At 52.1% G+C, this 19,597-nt stretch overlaps 1 protein-coding gene across 3 annotated transcripts in view; it reads right to left on the bottom strand.

Moving 5' to 3' along the window:
* Positions 1–19,334, bottom strand: part of Arrb1 (arrestin beta 1) — a 69,180-nt gene extending 49,846 nt beyond the window's left edge. For all 3 annotated transcript variants that reach the window (XM_075952941.1, XM_075952936.1, XM_075952939.1), the window contains exon 1: positions 19,182–19,334. In XM_075952941.1, coding sequence (XP_075809056.1) covers positions 19,182–19,201 — 20 coding nt within the window. In that variant the 5' untranslated portion in view covers positions 19,202–19,334. The remainder of the gene's footprint in view (positions 1–19,181) is intronic.
* Positions 19,335–19,597: the final 263 nt, after the last annotated feature.

Genomic DNA, 19,597 nt, shown 5'->3' with positions numbered 1-19,597 from the left:
CAACCATCTGTAATAAGGTCTGGTGCCCTCTTCTGGCCTGCAGGCATATACACAGATAGACTATTGTATAACAAATCAATAAATAAATATTTTTAAAAAAATAAAATAAAGTCCCTACATATGTAACCAAGATTGAGCCCTAGAACTTCTTTTTAAATAAGGCCTCACCGCCTAGACATGAACTGAACACAGGCATGTTGAAGTGAGCCTCAGCCCTACTCAGAGAACTACAGGCAACTGAGGGATGCTGGGGTGGAGGGCCGTCTTCCCTGGGGGAGGGCATGCCGATCGCTATCCAATAGCAAATAGTCAGCCCTAAAGACAGACACACAAGTAACAGACTGGGCAGGTTATATTTAGGAAATCTATCTACATACATATAAGAATGTAACAACAATTAATGAAAAAGAAACCATGAATTTAAAAGAGAGCAAGGAGGGTGTTGTGGGATTTTTGTATACTATGTGAAATATATTGCCCTGATTGGTGTAACAAAAAGTTGAATGGCCAATGGCTAAGCAGGAGGTATAGGTGGGACTTCCAGACAGAGAGAGGAAGTAGGAGGAAACAATCAAGGTGCAAGGGAGATGCCAAAGAGACACGGAGGGAGTCAGGACTTACAAAATAAAAGAAAGGTAAAAAGTCACATGGTAAAACATAGATTAATAAAAGTGGGTTAATTTAAGTTATAAGAGCCTAAACTAAGGCTGAGCTTTAGTTAATAATAATAATTAACAATAATCCATATCATTATTTGTGAGCTAGTGGCCCAAAGACAAATCCATCTACAGAGGGGTATATAAGAGGGTATAAAAAGAGGGAAAGGGGGGAATGTTGTAACCATATTATAATCTCAAAAAAACAAAAGAAGCAATAGTAACAATAATAACAGTAATAACGATTAAGGCCTCACAGTGTCACTGTAACTGGTCCAAAACTGGCTCTGTAGACCAGGCTGGCCTCAGATTCACAGAGATCCGCCCGCCTCTGCCTTCTGAGTGCTGGGATTCAAAGCGTACACCACCCCCGAGCAAGCTCTCCCTGTGACTCTGGTCCTTTTACTTCTACTCCAGAGGACAGGTAGGGGACCAACGCGCCCAGTTTATGCGGTGATAGAAGTGAACCCAGGACTTCATAAATGCTAAGCAAGCGCTCCAGCAACCGAGCCACATGCCTACAAATTCAGCCACGTTAGAAAAGTTCTGTGTATACTGATTACTACTGATTATCAGTGAGCCTCCTCAGACCCCCTTCCCACGTGATGAGAGCTTAATACATATGCAGTGGATGATGGATGGATGGACAGACAGACGGACAACTCTCCTTTGAAGCTGTGTGGTCTTGAACAAACCGATCAACTCTGTCCGAGTCTCCCTTTACAAGCAGGGACCATACTTTGGGGTAATTTGGAAGACTGAAAGAGATCCTGAGCACAGGACCTCCCGGGCTCAGGCGGAAATGGTCCCGCCCTATCCCGCCCCTCTGTTCCCAAGGCCAGAGGGAAACATTAGGTCTCTGGGCTGTGCCCCTGGCTATACGTAAATGTTTATGCCAAGCCCCAGCCTCCCTGAGACAAGTTATTTGTTTGGCTTATAATTAATTGCAGAAGGCTAGGCTGGGCAATAAATTCTGCCAAGGAAACATAAACAGCTTTTGCACAGAGCTCCCAGCCCATTGTGAGGCCAGCAGCGAGGGCCTGCGAGGAATGGAATGTCTGAGCTGGTCGGTCCCTGTACTCCAGGCACACAGATCACAGGTCAAAGGGAAGGACCCTTGAAAACAACAGCCTGAATTCCAGCATTACCTCCTCCAAGACCCAGCAGAACACTTGATGCATCTGGCTGCCCAATCTGACTCTCAACAGGGGACTTGCCCCACCTAAAAAATGGCCGGGCTGGACGAGGAAGCAGGCTTGATTTCTGAGAGGGAAGAGCAGACAGAAGCTCTGTCCTCAGCATGGAATTCCTGCCGCATACCTCTGGTGCCAGCCACTGGAACCTGGGCTCCCAGGGTGCTGGCATTCCACGGCAGGGAGCCGCAGATGTCAGATTGTCACTGCAGAGGACAGAGCCGCTGGCCTGTGGGAGCCTAGCAACAGCCACAGCCTCTGGAGGTCCGCAGGGCAGAAGCCACACAGAAGGCCCCTGGCAGGGGCTTACCAACCCTTTCAAAGGGTCTCAAAGGCCCTGTAGACGGGCTGTGGACGGTCACAAGATGAACAAAACCAAACCCAGGGAGCACACACTGACTGGGGGACAGGCAGATGTAGGTAAGATGCAGGATACAAGCTAGGGAAGCCATGGGAAGGTGAGCAAGGCACAATCTGAGTACCTACCCTGTGCCAGGCCCTATATTATCTCTTTTGAGACTTACCACAGCCCCCATGACAAGAAGGACACTTTGAAGATGAAATTTTTTTTAAAAGTTCTGGAAAATTATGTAACTATTTAACAGTTTAACACCCACAGACCCAACAAACAGAAGACGTAAAATTTGATTTTTTTTTCCATGTAGCTAGAGCCAACCTTGGACGCACCATGTAGTGGAAGATGGTCTTGAATTGATCTCCTGCCTCAACCTCCCTGGTGCTTGGATGATGAGTGTGGACCACCACAGCCAATCAGACGTGAGACTTGAAACCTATCTGAGTAACCAGGTCTCCTCCCTTTCTCCCCTAAAGTGGACACTGACCCTGCGGAAGGACAGGCAGCCCCCTCTGGGACTGACAGCCTATCTGCCTGGCTTCCTAATGAGCAGCCAAGTTCAGCTGAGCTACCCCCAGAGGCGTCCACAAGCCCCACAGCAACCAGACTCCTTCTCCAGCTGCTGGAACAGAGACAGCCAGGCCAGGCTTCCTCTAGCCTTCCCATGAAAAGCCCCATCAGGTTCTGATAGTCCCTTTTCAGTCCAGCTGTGCTCCACAGTTGATAGATCATGTCACCCTCTGGTTTGTCCTGCCTTAACCTCCCAAGGGCTGAGATTCGAGACATGACCACTACACGCTGTTTGTAGGTACTGGGAATCAAACCCAGGGCCAGATACATGAGCTACACCCCATCCCAGAAGTCTGCTTCAAAAAAAAAAAAAACCTAACAAATGAACAACATGAATGATCTTTCTTTGTCAAAGTTCAGGGCAGCCCTGAGCCCTGAGGCACAAGACGAGGCCCAGAGAAGAGTCTGGCGTGCAAAAGGCCTGAAATTGGGGTGCAACTTTGCCTTGAAGTAAATCTGCCTTGGGACTGGAGGAAGGGCCCAGAGGCGATCTGAGCATAACCCGCCTTCACAAAGGCCCTGCCCCCAGCCCAACAGACAGAGGAGGCTCCCAGGAAGTTCTTCTGACGCAGGGCCCTCCCTGCCGTCCATGGCCCAGGTCTGTGTGTCTTGCCACAGCTTCTGAAGGAGCCAGGCTCATCTGAATCCAGGGCCTGCTGCTCATGAAGGCCACACCAGCAGAATTCTTGGCGATCCTGCTGCACATCTCTGAGAAGATCCTCCCACAGACGGGCTGGCAGCCTCTGCCCCCAGCTTACCTGCAACTCCAAGTAGCTAAGAAACCCACCTGCTGGCTAGCACATGCCACGGCCCCACAGCTACACAAGACAAGTTGTTTTGTCCCCATTTTGCAAAAGGAAAGAGTTAGTGCCCACCAGTTATGCATTACACACACACACACACACACACACACACACACGTGCACACATACATGTGCACACACACCAGGGGGCTTTCTACAAATGCCATGACCTAGGCACATAGGTGGAAAGGCTGTGATCATGTGGAATGGCTGAAAGATTAAGTCTTTTTCATTTCTGAAAACAGACCGGAGCTGAAGCCCTCTTCCCCCATTCCCACCCTAGCCCTGGAGGGAAGCAGTCGGCAGACACGTTATAGGGCAGTGGTCCACGGAGCGAAAGGTCTTAAGCTACTGGGACAGACCGGCAGCTGGGGAATTGTGACAGATCTTCCTGAACAGCCACTGCCTTCTCTGGAGATATCCAAGGAAGCACCAGACCTCAGAAGTGAGTTTCAGAGCAACAGCCTCACACAGCGAGGGCCTTGGGTCCTCTCCTGCCAAGCACATTTTACAACGGTCAGCTTTTTCTTCACTGCCCACCTCCTGGGCCTTCCAGATGCTCGTGCCGCTTCCTGACTCATCCTACAAACCAGTATTTGTTTTTATTTGCCCATATCCTGCCCTGTGCTGGGTTAATGATGAATTCATCGATATACGTCATCCACAAGCCTTTACGGAAAATGTGAGTAGCAAACTTGTGGTTTGAATGAGAATGGCCCCCATACTTGGTTCCCAGTTGATGAACTGTTGTTTAAGGAAGGCTAAGAGGAGTGACCTCGTTGGAGGAGGTGTGTCACTGGGGGTGAGCTTTGAGGTTTCAAAAGCCCATGATAGGCCCAGTCACTTCTGCCTCCTGCCTGAGGATCAGATGTAAACTCTCAGCTACTGCTCTAGGGTCATGCATGCCTACCACCATGCTTCCTTCCCATCACGATGGTCTGAAACTGTAAGCAAGGCCCCAGTTAAATGCTTCCTGTTTTAAGTGGTCTTGGTCATGGAGTCTCTTCACAGCAGCAGAAAAGTAACTTAAGACAGTAGCTTGGTCCCAATGTGCTCAGCACTGAGATGGGGTGGGGGTGGGGGTTCCCTAAAGTGAAAAAGTGAGACAGGGCCATGAAGACCTACGTGGCACTGTGTGCCCCACCCTGGCCCAGGTGACAGTCAATGCTCCCAAGCTTCTGACCTGAAAGTAGCCACAAACACCTGCTGAGCCCTTCGCACACAGAGCGACACCACCCTATGAGGACGACCTTATCCATTCTTTGGTATGCAGAAGAAACCTAGGCTCAAAAAAGCAGCCAGCATGACCTGTCCAGTTACAGAGCTTCAAGTGTCTGTCAAGACTTGAACTCAGATCCAACAAGACGGATAAAGGGAAGGGTGAGTTCCAGCATGCACACGACAACGATGCCCTCTCGGCCCGTTTTGTAGCCAGTGCCTGACCCTCCTAGGAGGGCAGAAAGAGTGTAGGAAAAGAAAAGAAAGGAGAAAGGCCTGGGTCTTGTTTATTCATCTCCAGGCTGGGAAATCCCAAAACCCCAGCTGAAAATGTATCCATTTCCCTTTTTCTACCCGTTCTGTCTGCTTTCTTTCAGCACCAGGACCAGGAAGGAAGTGAGAAGAAGGGAAGGGAGCTTCTCTTTTGGGTCAGCAGTTTAGGCCCCACTTCCTCTGAGCCGACTGTGACCCACCTTGCCTAACTCTGGCCCCAAGCACAGCCTCCAAGTGGAGCAGAGGACCCTTCTATCAGCAGCCCACTCCAGGACAGAGCACCACCAAGGAGTCCTGCCAGGTGCCAAGGGACCGTGAGGACTATTTGGTCTTCCTCCAGGGAGCACACAGAGCCCAGAGAAAGCTCCACACCTGGAAAAGGTACCCATGTAACTGTTTAAATTAAGATCAAAGGGAGGGAGGGCCAGGGATGTAGCTTGGTTGGCAGAATGCTTGCCTCCCATACAGAAGGGCCTGGGTTCCATTCCCAGCAATACATAATACATATACAATACAATACATAATACATATACAATAGCACGTGCCTGTATCCCAGCATTCGGGATGTGGAGACAGGAAGATCACAAGTTCATGGTCATCCTCAAACACTCAGTGAATTTGAAGTCAGCCTGGGATGCATGTGACCCTGTCTCCAAATGTGATGGATGGAGGGGATGGGAGGTCCTAAGGAAGAAGACAAGTGTGGGAGCACATACCTTCATTCCCAGCACTCGGGAGGCTGAGGCAGGAGGATTGTCTTGAGTACAAAAACAGCTTGAGTTATATATAATAAGATTGTGTCTTGAAAGCAACATATAAAGAAGGTTCTACCAGTTGGGAGAAGAAAGGCTATCCAGGGCAAAAAGCCTGATCTGACAGAGATACAGGTGTGGGAAATACAGTGGTTGGACTGGAGAAATGGCTCAGCAGTTAAGAACACTACCTGCTCTTCCAAAGGTCCTGAGTTCAATTCCCAGCAACCACATGCTGGCTCTCAACCCTCTGTAATGAGATCTGGTGCTCTCTTCTGGTATGCAGACATACATGCAGGCAGAACACTATAGAAAAGGTCAGTGGCTATAGACGTTAAGCCAGTGCCCACAGTGTGAGGACAGCAGGCAGGAAGTTAGAGACAGAAACTGCAGGGTTCTAGCTGCCACCTGAAAATGACCCTTTTGTAGGGAGCAGCTGGCTATCTTTTAAGCTGGGAAGGTCACGGTCTGTTGTGTCTCTGAACAAAAAGATTGCTTCCAGGTTTTATACTGAGCCGCAGGACAGGCAGAACCCTAGTGGAACCGCCCAGGCCAGGAGCAGCATTAGAAGAGACACACACACCACCGTTCAGACTGGACATCTGAGCTGGGACGGCTGGGCATGGGTTTCTCTTCAGGGAGTATGGACTTAGGCTGCCTCTTTCCCAGATGTTCTCTCACTCATACGGAAGCCGAGGCTGGAGAAACCCAGGACCATCTGTGGCCTGGGCAAGGGTCATCATAGTCCTCTGCAAATTTCCTACTAGACACGGTTCGTTCTGCAAAATAGTGATTTCAGTCGTGGCTGCTGGATGGCTGCAGACAAGGCAGTGCGTTGCTGCGTGTGAGGAAGAGAAGTGCGCATATTAACTGCTTGATTATAACGTGTCATCAGCTCTGTCCTTTTTAGGATATTGGGAAAAAAACTTGGCAAAAAAAAAATCAAAATCCTCATTAGTAAGTCTTTTGAAATGCCTTCAGTTTTCTCCCACAGCCCTGGGGCCACAGACTCATGATAAAAATCTCACCCACCAGGTGAGCCCTGTTAAGATGCTGGGCGCTCTCATTAACACAGACACTACAGTGAAGGAGAAGGGTACCACTTCCCCAGAATCCAAGCCCCAGCCTACACCCTCTCTACCACACCGCTTGGCCTCAACGTTCCTAAAGAAGGCTCTCTGAACTATAAAGACCAGCACCCATGCCCCTTCCTGGCCACAGCCCCAAACCAAAGCTGTCTCTCCTAAGACTTAGCTCCTGGCCTTGTGCTCTGCTGGAAACCTCCATAGAAGCTGTGAAACCCCCCGCCCACCACCAGGGTAGACCCTGGGCAGTCCTGGCTTCTGCTGCTGTTTGCCCAGCGTCCACCAATATGTCTGTCTCATTTCTAATCTCACCGAAATATTCACTGTGACACTTTTACTCTTCACCCTGATTTCCTGACCTTTTTGTTTTAGTTTTGTTTAGAAAGGGGGTGGGGGAGACTCACTAGGTCATCCTAGCTGACCCAGAGCTTATGGTATAGAGCAGGATGACCTCACACTTGTAAGCACCCCCCTCCCTCTCTCTCCCCCGAGTGCTCGGATTAGAGGCAATGCACGCTAGCTTTGTTTTCGTTTTTGTTCTGATGCTGTCTGCATTCCAAGAAATTCTTTATTGAAATACCAAATGATGTTCAATCGTGCCACAAGGACATGCTCATAGCAGCATTGTTTGTCATAGCCAGAATCTGGAAACAACCTAAATGCCCTTCAACAAAAGAATGGATAAGAAAAATGTGGTACATTTATACAATGGAGTACTACACGGCAGAAAAAAATAACGACATCTTGAAATTTGCAAGCAAATGGATAGATCTAGAAAACATCATACAGGAGGCTGGAGAGATGGCTCAGAGGTTAAGAGCACTGACTGCTCTTCCAGAGGTCCTGAGTTCAATTCCCAGCACCCACATGGTGGCTCTCAACCATCTGTAATAAGATCTGATGCCCTCGGGGCTGGAGAGATGGCTCAGTGGTTAAGAGCGCTGTCTGCTCTTCCAGAGGTCCTGAGTTCAATTCCCAGCAACCACATGGTGGTTCACAACCATCTGTAGTGAGATCTGGCGCCCTCCTCTGGTGTGTGGGCATACATGGAGGCAGAATGTTGTATACATAATAAATAAATAAATCTTTAAAAAAAAAAAAAAAAAAAAAAGATCTGATGCCCTCTTCTAACCTGCAGGTGTACATGCAGACAAAACACTGTACACATAATAAATAATAAAACATTTATAAAAAACCCATCATATTGAGTGAGGTAACACAGACTCAGAAAGACAAATATCATATGTACTCACTCATAAGTGACTTTTAAACATAAAGCAAAGAAAACCAGCCTGCAATTCACAATCCCAGAGAACCTAGACAACATAGATCATGGATCTAATCTACACGGGAAGTAGAAAAAGACAAGATCTCCTGAGTAAACTGGGAGCATGGGGACCGTGGGAGAGGATTGAAGGGGAGGGGAGAGGAAGGGAGGGGAGCAGAGAAAAATGTGTATCTCAATAAAATCAATTTAAAAAAAAAAAAAAGAAAGCCATGAACCTCAACCTGAGGTGCTCCAGGCCCAGTTGACAGGGTCTGTTCCACAGACCACTGAGCTCAAATGCATCTCCCACAGCATACTTGAGTGTCCCTGTTCTGTAGAGAGGTCTCCGAGTGTCAATCCTGGACTGCTGTCTCCAGTTATAAACGGATATCCCTTACCACTCTTTTAAGAACGTTACAGACATTTATTTTCCGTCTCCCCCAAACATACAAATGAAGAGGCTGTCTCCACTTCCTACCTCAGGTGCCCAGCATCGAGCCCAGGGGCCTGGCAAGATGCTCAGGGAAACATTTGTTCATTGGCACCTCCTGGGGAGGGTAGCATGGCCCAGTTAAAAGGGAATAAGCCATCCCTGAAAACCCCAGCCGACAAGAGACAGAGTTCCATGCACACACGCTCCGGGAGGAGCAGCTCGCCAGCCGCAGAGAAACGATCCATCCTTAAGTTTCGCATGAAACCGAACTGCTCCTTAAATGTCCACTGTGGTAGGCTACACTCCAGGGACATGCCTGTAGTAGAGGTCTGGCACCTAGCCAACACTGTAGAAATGTTTGTGCAATGGAACAGAACAAACCGAAAAAATGCTGGCGATTTGTTCCTCTGGCTGCAGAGGCCAGATCCCCTCTGGGGGCAGTTTGTAGGCAAATGATCTCAGGCCTGCCGCCTCCTTCCTCTAATGAAGTTTTGCAGCTTCAGACTCCTCGGGTGTGGGAGGAGGCAATGCTCAGTGCCAACCCAGAGGCCTGCACTGAGGCAGCCCACAAGGCTTGCCCCAGAGGGCGTGGACAAGGAGATCACCCCCACACCCACCACACCCCAACACAGGAGAGCCTCCACAACCTGCTGGGCCTAGACATCCTGAGCAAAGCAGCACCTGCCTCCTGCTCGCAGGGCCTCACAGGGGAGGGAAGGAGGAAGTGAGCAGGGAGTCTCGTTGGCTTACATAACCAGCTTCCTAGGCGTCCTCCAAGTCAGAGGCCCTCGCTGGGGGCAGGTCACAGCCCAACTCTGAGGCTGCCAGAGGCTGGGGAAACAGAGGCAGACTCCTGCCCTGTGCTGCTGGTCTCCCAGACCCCCTCCTGCCGAAGGCTGGGAACCAGGAAGGGCTGTTGTTTTTCAAGTGTGTGAAAAAGTGGCCTGTCGGCTTCCCTGGCAGCAAACCAGGCTCTGGGCTCTGAAAGGGGGAGATGGGTAAAGGAGTTAGGACTACATCTGGCATGCCAAGGGCCCTCTGTCCACAGCAGCTCCCAGCTTCCAGCTCTGCAATCTCTCCCCCACTTCCTCTTAGAGAATCTGCTTCGGCAGACAGAAGCCAAAGAGGAGGCGCTCCAGCCTAGGCCTACAACACTGACCCTGGGCTATCACGCTTCCCTTTCCTGTCATGACTGGTCTTCTATGGCACTGGCCACCGTCCAGCAGTGTCCTGGACCAGCTGGGGGAAAGTCAGGAAAGGCAAAAGAAGAGGAACAGGGAGGGGATGGATGGAGGGGATAGGCAGACAAAAAGCCAAAGTCCATGTCCCAGGCTTCAGTAACAAGTGACATATATATCACATTTTATTTGTGTCTGTGTGTCTGAGAATGGGTTTTCTTCTTTGACTATGCGGGTTCTAGAGCTCAAACTCAGGCAGTCAGTCCTGGCAGCAAGTGCCTTCTCCGACGGAGCTATCTCACTGGTCCCTTTATTTCAGAAAGTGGTTGGCCCCAAATTCAAGGCAATCCTCCTGTAATAACGATTTGATCAAACCCTTACCTCTGGGCCCATAGCCACCCAGTGTGATAGATAGGTGCACTGACTTCCCAAGTGTGGAAACTGACGCCCAGAGAGCCCAAGCCCCTTGACCAAGATCATGGGAGTGAACTAGAGTGGGCAGTAGCTATCTGAGTTTGTCTTTTACTGTAAAATCCACACCCAAAACCTTGGGGCTCTACCTCTGGGGAGATCCAGCTCCCAACACACACATACACACACACACACACACACACACACACACACACACACACACACCCTGAGTACTACTGGGGAAATTCCTACATAGACGGAAAAGACACTGCTCCGTCTCTGAATAGGGAAAACCATACTTTAGACAGTCCCTCCCTGCGGACACTGTTTAGAATCACAGGACAGAGGCCGGACTCGGCCTGGGGCCGGAGGTACCTGGAGAGAGAGCATCCTAGCGGGGCTTCTGGCAAACCTCCCCTTCCAATTAACCTCTGCCAAGGGCTACTCAGACCCACAGGTTCCAGCAGAGCCTGGCACTGTCTGCTCCTCTCTCGGCACAGGCTGCCAGAGGCTGTCTTTGCTCTCGAGCACTGAGCAGCATGGCTTGGGTCTTTTTCTCTCTCTTCAGCACAGAACCTGTAAAATGAGGAGAGACCCCCAGAGACCTCCTAGGCCAAAGCCTCTCCCATCTCCTCTTTGACACACTGAGGAACTGAGGATCAGAGCAGAGAAACAGCTTGCCTTGAGATGAGAGACCCGAGGAAGTGGGGTTCAGGCTCTGCCCAGATGGCACCCTCTCTGCACCTGCCCCTTCCCCTGCTCTCTAGTTCCTCTCCCTGCTTCCCTTTCCAAGCTCTGCCCTGCAGACTCAGCTCTCAGCACCCTCTTCCTCTCTCCCAGCCTCACCACTCTCCCTGATCACCCCTACACACACACACACACACACACACACACACACACACACACACACTCTTCTGGGCCAAACATCCATTCTTGGGTGGTTTAATTAGCTGATTATGGCTGCAGCCTGCTGGCTTCAGTGTACAGAATTCTGTCCCTTATAATGAGGTGGGTTCTGAGCACTTGCCCACTGGGCAGCTAATGGGGAGTCCTAGGCTCTGCCAGCCAAGGCAGGCTCTTGAACTGCATAAAGAGCTCCTTGATGCAGGCAGATCATGGGAAGCCACGGTCCCCTCCTCAAGCCAGGTCAAACCACACTGGGTGTCCTATTGCCAGGCCCAGATGTCCACCCTCAAGTGGGACTCCCTTCTTTCACATCACTTTCCAAAGGCTCCGGAACTTCTGACACTGAGCATGACCCAAGGAGCCCATACTTAGGGGTCTGGGGAAGATGCAGCTCAGCCAATGAAGCGTTTGAGTGTTTGCCTAGTATGTACGATATCCTGGGTTCGATCCCCTGCACCACATAGACCAAGCACGCTGACATAGGCCTGTTAATCCCAGCTCTGAGGGTAGAGGCAGGAGGATCAAAAGTTCAAGACCAACCTTGGCTAAATAGGGAGATAGAGGCTAGCCTGAGCTAAGTAAGGACCCTGCCTAACCACAAACGCAGGGCTGGGGCTATAGCTCAGAGGAAGAGGACTTGCCTAGCTCACGTGGGTTTCATCCCTGGTACCGGAGATTGGGATAAGCAGAGAGAGGCTTGGATGGTGTTACCCAGAGGGAGCAGGAGCAGCGGCAGCGGTGCTGACAGCCACCAATCCCCCGCCAGAGGGTTCCAAGGTCAAAAACTATGGCTTTTGAATCTAGAGAAAGTTGGCCATCCCATGACCTCTGCCTTCCGGGACATGAGCCCAATCTAATTCCTGTGGCTCTACACTACCTTACTCTCCCCTCAGAGGACATCTCCCACCGGAACGCCCACATTCAGTTTCGTTCACTGCTCAGTACCACGCCAGGCCTGCACAGAACAGATACGAGGGGCAAGACAACCTGGGCCAGGTGCCCTTGCAGAGTTCTTGCTTCATAGGAGAGAAGATCGCAGAGCGCAAGCAGGGAGGGAGGGAGGTAAGCGCATGCCCTAGAAGACCACAAAGGCATCAGAAAGCTTTGGAGGGCTTCCTGGAGGAACCCAGGCCTGTCCTATGGGAGGGGTATTCCCTGGGGGAGCTCAGCTCGGTAAGGACAGCCGATCCAGGGAGTGCATTCCACACTCGCCTTCAGCCCTGACACTGTGCCAAGACTCCAAGCTAGACCCGTCAGCTCACCTAACCCTCAAGACAACCTCCTCCCAGGTTTACAGACAGCAAGCTACAATCAGCCGAACAACTGGTTAGACACTCAGCTGGGCTTTGAAACCCGGAAGTTGGTCCTTCCCAGAGCAACTAATCCACTCCTGATAGATAGGATGGCTTCAGAGAGGCCGGCCTAGAAGTGGGCCCCAGAGTACCACAGAGAATCAGGCTGCTTCCTAGAGGAGGTGATCCCCGAAGACCCTTGAAGGAGCTGGGCAGTGATGGCACACGCCTTTAATTTCAGCACTTGGAAGGCAGAGGCAGGTGGATCTCTAAGCTCAAGGCCAGCCTGGTCTACAGAGTGAGCTCCAGGACAGCCAGGGCTACACTGAGAAACCCCTTCTGGGTTGGTGGGGGGGGGTAGGGAAGGGTTGGCAGGACAGAATGGACATGTCCAGGAGGGAACTGACCTTCAGGGACTTGTCAATGACTAGTTGATGTCCCTGGAGGCTGGAGATGAGACCAGAGGGTGAAAGCCACTTCTAAAGGAAGACTTGATGCCACAGAAACAAGTAGGAGGTACATACATCCTTTTGGACCCTTAGCACTTAGACTCTACACCCTGGACCGACTTCCTCGGCAGTGTCTGCCTCACCAGTCTGTAACTGAAGCCTGAGCTGTCCAATCCCCCATTTTTGTTCCTCAGAGGAAAAACCAGCAATAAGAATGCGAGACAAGGGCCTCACACATGCAGGCCAGTTTGACTCCTATAGAGACAGACACTTGGCCTCAGAGTTGGAGAATCTCATGTCCTAGGTCACAGCCACGAGTGAGCAATCAACAAGGACTGGAGTGTTCCTAGAATGGTCCATTCCCTACTCCCTTGGCCTTTGGCCAAAACCTCTATACTTCCATTGGTGGTAACACGGAACCGGTGAAACTACAAGAGCATCAGGGGACTCATTGTGAATCCCTAGGCCCCAGGCCAGCATGGAACACAGCTCAGGAACTGGAGAGCCTTGCCTCCTGCCACAGCACCCCACCTTGCTGAGGCTCTTCAGTCAACAGTCAGTTTTCTCTCCCTGGGACCCAAGCTCTGTGGGGACCTCACCAGACAGGGCCCCATCGTTTCAGTATTGACTTCAATCCCACAGACTTCCAGGGACCTGTGAGGTCCAGCCCCTGGGGCCTGGCCTCCTGAGGACTCATCTGGCATCAGGTCTCCTGGGCAGGAACAAGGAGTTCCTCTGAAGCAGTTCTAGAGATGGGCCAGTCCCAGGAAGGAGGAGGCTGTCTCCTGAGAGATGACCCAGCCAGGGCTCCTCTGCGGAGGGAGGCAGAGAAGGGGCTGGACAACAGAGCCCTTTGTTCCCCTCTCAAAACAGCCACCCTGTCCCACCCCCATTCTCCACTTCCTTGCTAGGAATCAAGCCACCCACCCCCAGGGACAGGATCCATTCAGCACATGGCAGGGCAGTGCCTGGAATCTGCCAGGAGGACCCTTGTTCTGTCCCAGCACATATATATATAGTAATGGGACTCACCCTTAGCAGCCCCGTGCCCCATGGAGTGGGGACACTGTCTGCTAGGCAGCCTCCAGTCTGATGGAGTATTTCTGCCTCTGCCTGGGACCTCCCAGTCTAAATGATGTATGGCCCCACTCCTCTGGACGCCCAACCCAATATGAGGAGAAGTGCTTTGGTTCAGAGGAATCCTTAATGGAAGAGATGAAATTGACGTCAGCACTTAGGGGGCCCCAGGGCTGAGAGCAGAGGCATAAGGAGGACAGAGTTCAGTCCAGTTCAACAAAGCTCTGGCAGGCATCTTCCAAGAACCAGATCTGAAGGCTGGTGGACCCACAGACAAGAAGCAGATTTAGCCAGAAACAAAAAGAGCTCACCAATGGGGAAGAAAACCCACACCCTGGGTACAACTGAGTCTGTGCCGCGGTATCCAGCTGCTTTAGCGCCTAGGGCCAGCATGGCCACCCTCTCAGCCTTGCCCTCATAGTCCCACACCTAAGCTAGTGTCGGTACCTTGGCATGGGCTCGTCTTTCTGTCTAGGGCACCCTCCTGCCACCTAGGCCCTCCTTGAGATCCAGTACCCAGTTCAGGGTCACCAGATCCCAGAGTCAGAGGAGCCTCAGTCCAGGAACATGCCTGCCCTGGCCAGCTTACTACAATGTTTCTTCCATCCTACAAAACCTGGATTCCTCCAGGAAGCCCTCACTGATTTCAAGTGCTTTGTGAGCCATTTTGCAGAGGAGAGGACCAAAAGGCACACAGGAAAGCAGAGGCTACCCCTTTCTCCTCCACCTACTGTGTTTGGCTGCACCCTCACCGCTCCACCAAACCCCCAGACTCCCGTCCACCACCAGGCTACATGTGGGGATCTTGCTGTAGACCCGCCCCTAGGCTTTGCCACTCTTCCCTGCTTCTGAAACTCCAGTCCCAGATGTCCTCAGCTGTCTGCTGCTTCTCTCCACCCCACACACCGTGCTCTCCAAGGAGACTCTGCAGTCCCTGTCAACTTCTCCCGACACCAAGGTCATCTATATCTTCCAAGGTCCACTCAGAAGACTGTCAAGTCCCCACCTGCCCCTCTGTCCCTAGCCTGAGGTCCAGAGGAACCTGCCAAAACCTCCCTCATCTTCCTCAGCCCACTCCTGGCTCCCCTGCCATCCACCCCAGCAAGCAGTAGAACAGATAACCTAGTGGAGGTCAAGAGGCCACTGTGAATCTCCCTGTTGCTGTCTTCAGCCTCCACAGCTCATGTGAAGGGAAGGCCCTGGATGAGGCAAGCCCACAACCAAGGACCCCTGACCCCATGCCAACTAGAGGTTTCAGTCTCTGGCCAGGAGGTCCAGACTTGAAAGGAAATGAATGAGCCATCAAAGGAGTCTGCAGCCCGGAGGCCAGCTGGGAATCAGGGACACTGGGCCAGGCTCACCGCCACGCCCAGCAGCAACCCAGGAACACTCCTGCCAAAGCCACAGGACTTCCCTATGTTCTAGCCAAGAAGGGTCACCCAGGGCTTAACCACCTCAAGAAAGACAGCCAAGGTTCACAGAGAGCTGGTGATTGCAAGTCCCCATTACAGCCACCCTCCTGCCCTGGGGCTGAGTGTGTGTGTGTGTAGGGGGGATATAGGGGGAGAGTTCAACATCCACAGCAAAGGAAATTCTACTCCATCCCTCCTGTTGCCTCAAGATGATCCCTCGGGTCACTTTTAGAGTTCACAGGACCAGCTGTGGATAGGACAAGCCCCTTTCCCTCTGAGTACACAGTAGTAGAGAGTACCTGATGGGCAGAGAGACCTCTGCTCAGATGTTAGCTGGCTGAATGGTGGTAGACATGCTTCCTCTCTCCTAGTTAATTTCCATAGCTTTAAAGTGGGAACAACAATTCCTATGTTAATAAATACAGTGAGATTACACAATATGTCTTGTATGTGTGCTGATGTGCATGCACATGTATGTGCACGTATGTAAAGACCAGAAGTTGATACCCAGCATCTTCCTCAGACACTCTCCACCCTATGTTTTGAGACAGAGTCTCTCTCTAAACCTTAGTGGTCGGCTGATTAACAAGAGACCTCCAGCAACCTACCTGTCTCCACATCCTTTCCCTCCTGACCCCCAACCCCCAGTACCAGGGTTAGAGACCACCATACCCAGTTTTTATGTGGGTTCTGGAGATCCGAACTCAGGGCCTCGTCCTTAAGCAGCAAACACTTTTCTGGAGGCATCTCTCCAGCCCCCGTGAACATAATTCTAACACCAGACAGGCAGCAAAAGTCCAATCAACTCTCCAGCTTACTGGGTCCCTCTTCCTTGTCCATATGCTGTGGATTAGCCCCATCCTCCCTGCAGCCTTAGCTCTGAGGCTTCTTCCTAGAGGCCTCTAGGCCTGCTCCTCCCTCCTCCAGATCTAAGAGGAAGATTTGCTTCTGCCCTTCCCTTGTCCCACCCTCTCCTTTCAGCTGACATTCCCAGGCTGTGCTCACCCCCTAAGGCCCACCCCCAGGCTGCAGGGCTCCTTTCAAGTCTCCAGGCCTGGCAGGGGACTCCAATCCCATTCCTTAGGCTTCCAGGTGAATCTTTCCAGCTCTGACTATCCTGGACAGCTTCAGGCCACATCAAACCCAGAGTTTTGGTGGGGCCTCCTCTTCCACTTTCACAGTGCAGTGTCCTGCATCACAACAGCCTGGGAATCTTCTGGGGATTCCTCTTTAGAGACTCCAGTCCAGGGTAGGAAGAAGCCACTTGAATTAACCTGCGCTCCTGCCTGGGACCCCTGTTAGGGCTGCATCTTGGTGCTAGCTTGTTCCTGCCCTGTAATTTCTCCCCCTCTGTCTCTGTCTCTGTGTGTGTGTGTGTGTGTGTGTCTCTGTCTCTGTCTCTGTCTCTCTCAACCCAGGGAGTTCCCAGAGGGCAGTGACAGTTTTGATTAATGTTCATTATCACTTCCTCTGTAGGGTGAAATCCGAGACAGATGGATAGATGCGAAGACCTCAGAGTCTGGGTGTTGGATATTTTTGCAATGTCCTTTCCAATTCACAAAGTAAAATCTCATAGCTCACGGAACACAATAGTCAAAGTATCTTTGTTGCCTTTCTTATCCAGATAGGTCTAGAAAGGGAGTGACAGAATTTGGAGTTCTAGAGGATCTCAGAGTAGGGGGTGGGGGCCCAGGGGGGGCAGCAGGGAGACGTAGAGTTTGTCTAGCCAGACCATGTTTCCAGGCCTAGTCAGCAAGTGTTCCTATGTCCAGTGAACTCAGTAGGCTCATGGGAACCATGAAAACCAAAGAGCAGATTGCTCCAATTTACAGATGGGAATTCCAGGTCTGCCTTTGAGCGAGAAGCACAGCAGGAGGAGTCAAGGATAGGTTCTCCAACAGGTGTCCAGCAGCCCATAAAGTCCTCATCCTGTGACAATTCACGCTATCAAAGAGGCATGTGACACTTCTCCCTTAGTTACAGAGAGGCCCAGCAGGGCTGAGTCACCCAGGTCACCAGCAGCACAGAAGAACAAAGGAGAAGGGATGGCTGCTGACTCCCTGCTATGCCCTTCTGGACCAAAGTCTGACCTCACAGGTCAGCAGGGTCTCCATGGGGCGATGGATGCAACTAGAGAGAGGGTCTCACATCCTTCCTCCAAGGGCAGAGGCCGGGGTCACAGTGCTGGCCAGCCAGCTGCTTGGGACTGAGACTCAAGGTGAATGCAAACACCTCATGACCCTGTGCAGTCTCCCATGGCTCTGCACAGAGCAGGTACCCCGCTAGTCCTCACACCTGGGGTCCATACAGTGCCTAGTGACCCCAAAGGAGAGCCACAGACACAGTGGGTTCTGGCCTCTGCCACCTCCTGACCTTAAAACCATGGCAAGTGATCTCTCTCATCCTTTGATCCCTCTTTGGAGAAGCCAGAAAAGGTTCTCCTAGAAGAGCCTCAGTAGGAAGGCTGGTGGGGAGCAGTTTCCAAACACAAGGTGTCTGAGTAACTTTAGTGCCTCAGTTCCTACTCCTGGGAAATGGTAATAACCTCTGGAGCCCCTTTCACAAGCTGCTAAGAGTCTCAGCCAGCAGTAGGCAAAAATCAATTTGTTTGAGGGTTCCAACATGCGGCCACAGGGATGTCTCCTCTCTGGTCATCTCTGATCCCCTCTACTATTTCTAGTATACAACAGGAGCTTAATAAATAAATGTTGGAAGAAAGGAGGTAAAGGCAGAGAGGACACAAAGATAAGAGTGATAAGGAAAGGAATGAAAAGCAGCAGGTGCAGGAAGGAAGGAGGAGGAGCCGCCAGGGAGGGCTGCAGTGAGACTTCCAGGGGCCGGGAAGGTGAAATGATAGGTTGACCAGGGCTGGTTTAGATCATAAGGCTGACCCCAGAGCTTACTTTGTCCTAGCTTCCATTTCAAGGGCCTAACCTCTCCTCTCAAAGGAGGCTCCACCAAACGGTTCCCCTCACCTCCCTCAGCTAGCGGTAGCTCCCAGCTATTTGCTTTGGAGGTCAGAGGGGAAGGAAGCCATGGGACTAGGAACTGCCTTTCCAAGCCCCAGACAGGGTCCTCCACTCTTCGACCTGTGTTTCCAGTCCTGCTGTGGTGAGTCAGGAGTGAGTGTATCCAGAACGCCAGGGGGGATGTCAGGCCCTGCAGGCATTTTCTGACACGCAGTGTGGTTAGCACTGGTGTGTCACTAAGACATGTGGCCGCATCATGTCATGTCAGAGAGGACAGACTGCGTGCACCAGCCAGAGCGTGCTTCGCAGCATCCAAGTCACAGAGTATGTGTGTTGGTGTATGCCCACATGCGTGTGGCAACACAAGGGTGTGTTAGAGCTGGTGCGTGTTTTAGTGGGACCTGTGTATGCTAACAGGACCGTCAGAAAGAATGTGTTGACAGACGAGTGTGTGCGCGCGCAAGAGAGAACGTGTGTGACGTCGTCTTGTCACAAATGCGAAGAGTGTGGCAGCGGCTGTCAGCTTGTGCCAGCAGAAGAAGGGTGCTCCTGTGTTCATGAGCGTGTGTGTGTGTGTGTGTGTGTGTGTGTGTGTGTGTGTGTGTGTGTGTGTGTGTGGTGTCAGCCTGCCCCGGAGTGTCCTCGAAACTGCCTGCCAGTGCAGGGTGTGTGAGCTCGCCTCGGCCAGGAAACGTGAGCCAGATGGGGTGGCCCACCCTGGCTGTCTCGGTCCTTACACATGGTTCTTGCCAGCGACCACACAAGAGACTTGGGCAGAGCACAGAGTGCCAGACCCAGGGTGACGCTGATTGGAACCTCCGCCCGTGCCCTCTCCCAGGTCGTCCCCACGAGCGCGTGGGGCAGGGCGGCCACCCGCACTCACCGTGTCCCTTTGTCGCCCATGGTCCGCGGCGGCCGCAGAGAGGTCCGCGGCGTCTGCTCCCAGGCTGGAAAATCCCCGGCCGCCAGGAGGAGCGCGGGCCAGCCCGCTCCCGGCTACCCCGCTCCGCCTCCTCCGCTGTCGCCGCCGCCGCCGCCCCCGCCCGGGTCCCCGCCCGTCGCTGGAGCAGCACAGCGCCCGGACCGCCGCCAGGGGCGTGGAGTGTGCGGGTGTGAGCGCGCGTGTGTGGCTCGGTGCGCGGCTCTGCGTGTGCGTGCCCAGAGAGTAAAGGCTGGGCTGCCGACCGCGGCTGGTCCACACGAGCGCGTGCACGTAAGCGCGTGCCAATGAGAGTGAGTGCACGGCTGTGCGCGCGAGCCTGTCGGGAAAGTGTCTGTGTGTCTCTGTGTGTGTATGCA

The sequence above is a fragment of the Microtus pennsylvanicus genome, chromosome 18, assembly GCF_037038515.1.
Source record: "Microtus pennsylvanicus isolate mMicPen1 chromosome 18, mMicPen1.hap1, whole genome shotgun sequence".
NCBI classification, from domain to species: domain Eukaryota; kingdom Metazoa; phylum Chordata; class Mammalia; order Rodentia; family Cricetidae; genus Microtus; species Microtus pennsylvanicus.
Note: the sequence above shows the minus strand (reverse complement) of the source record. Positions and strands in the feature narration are given on the sequence as shown.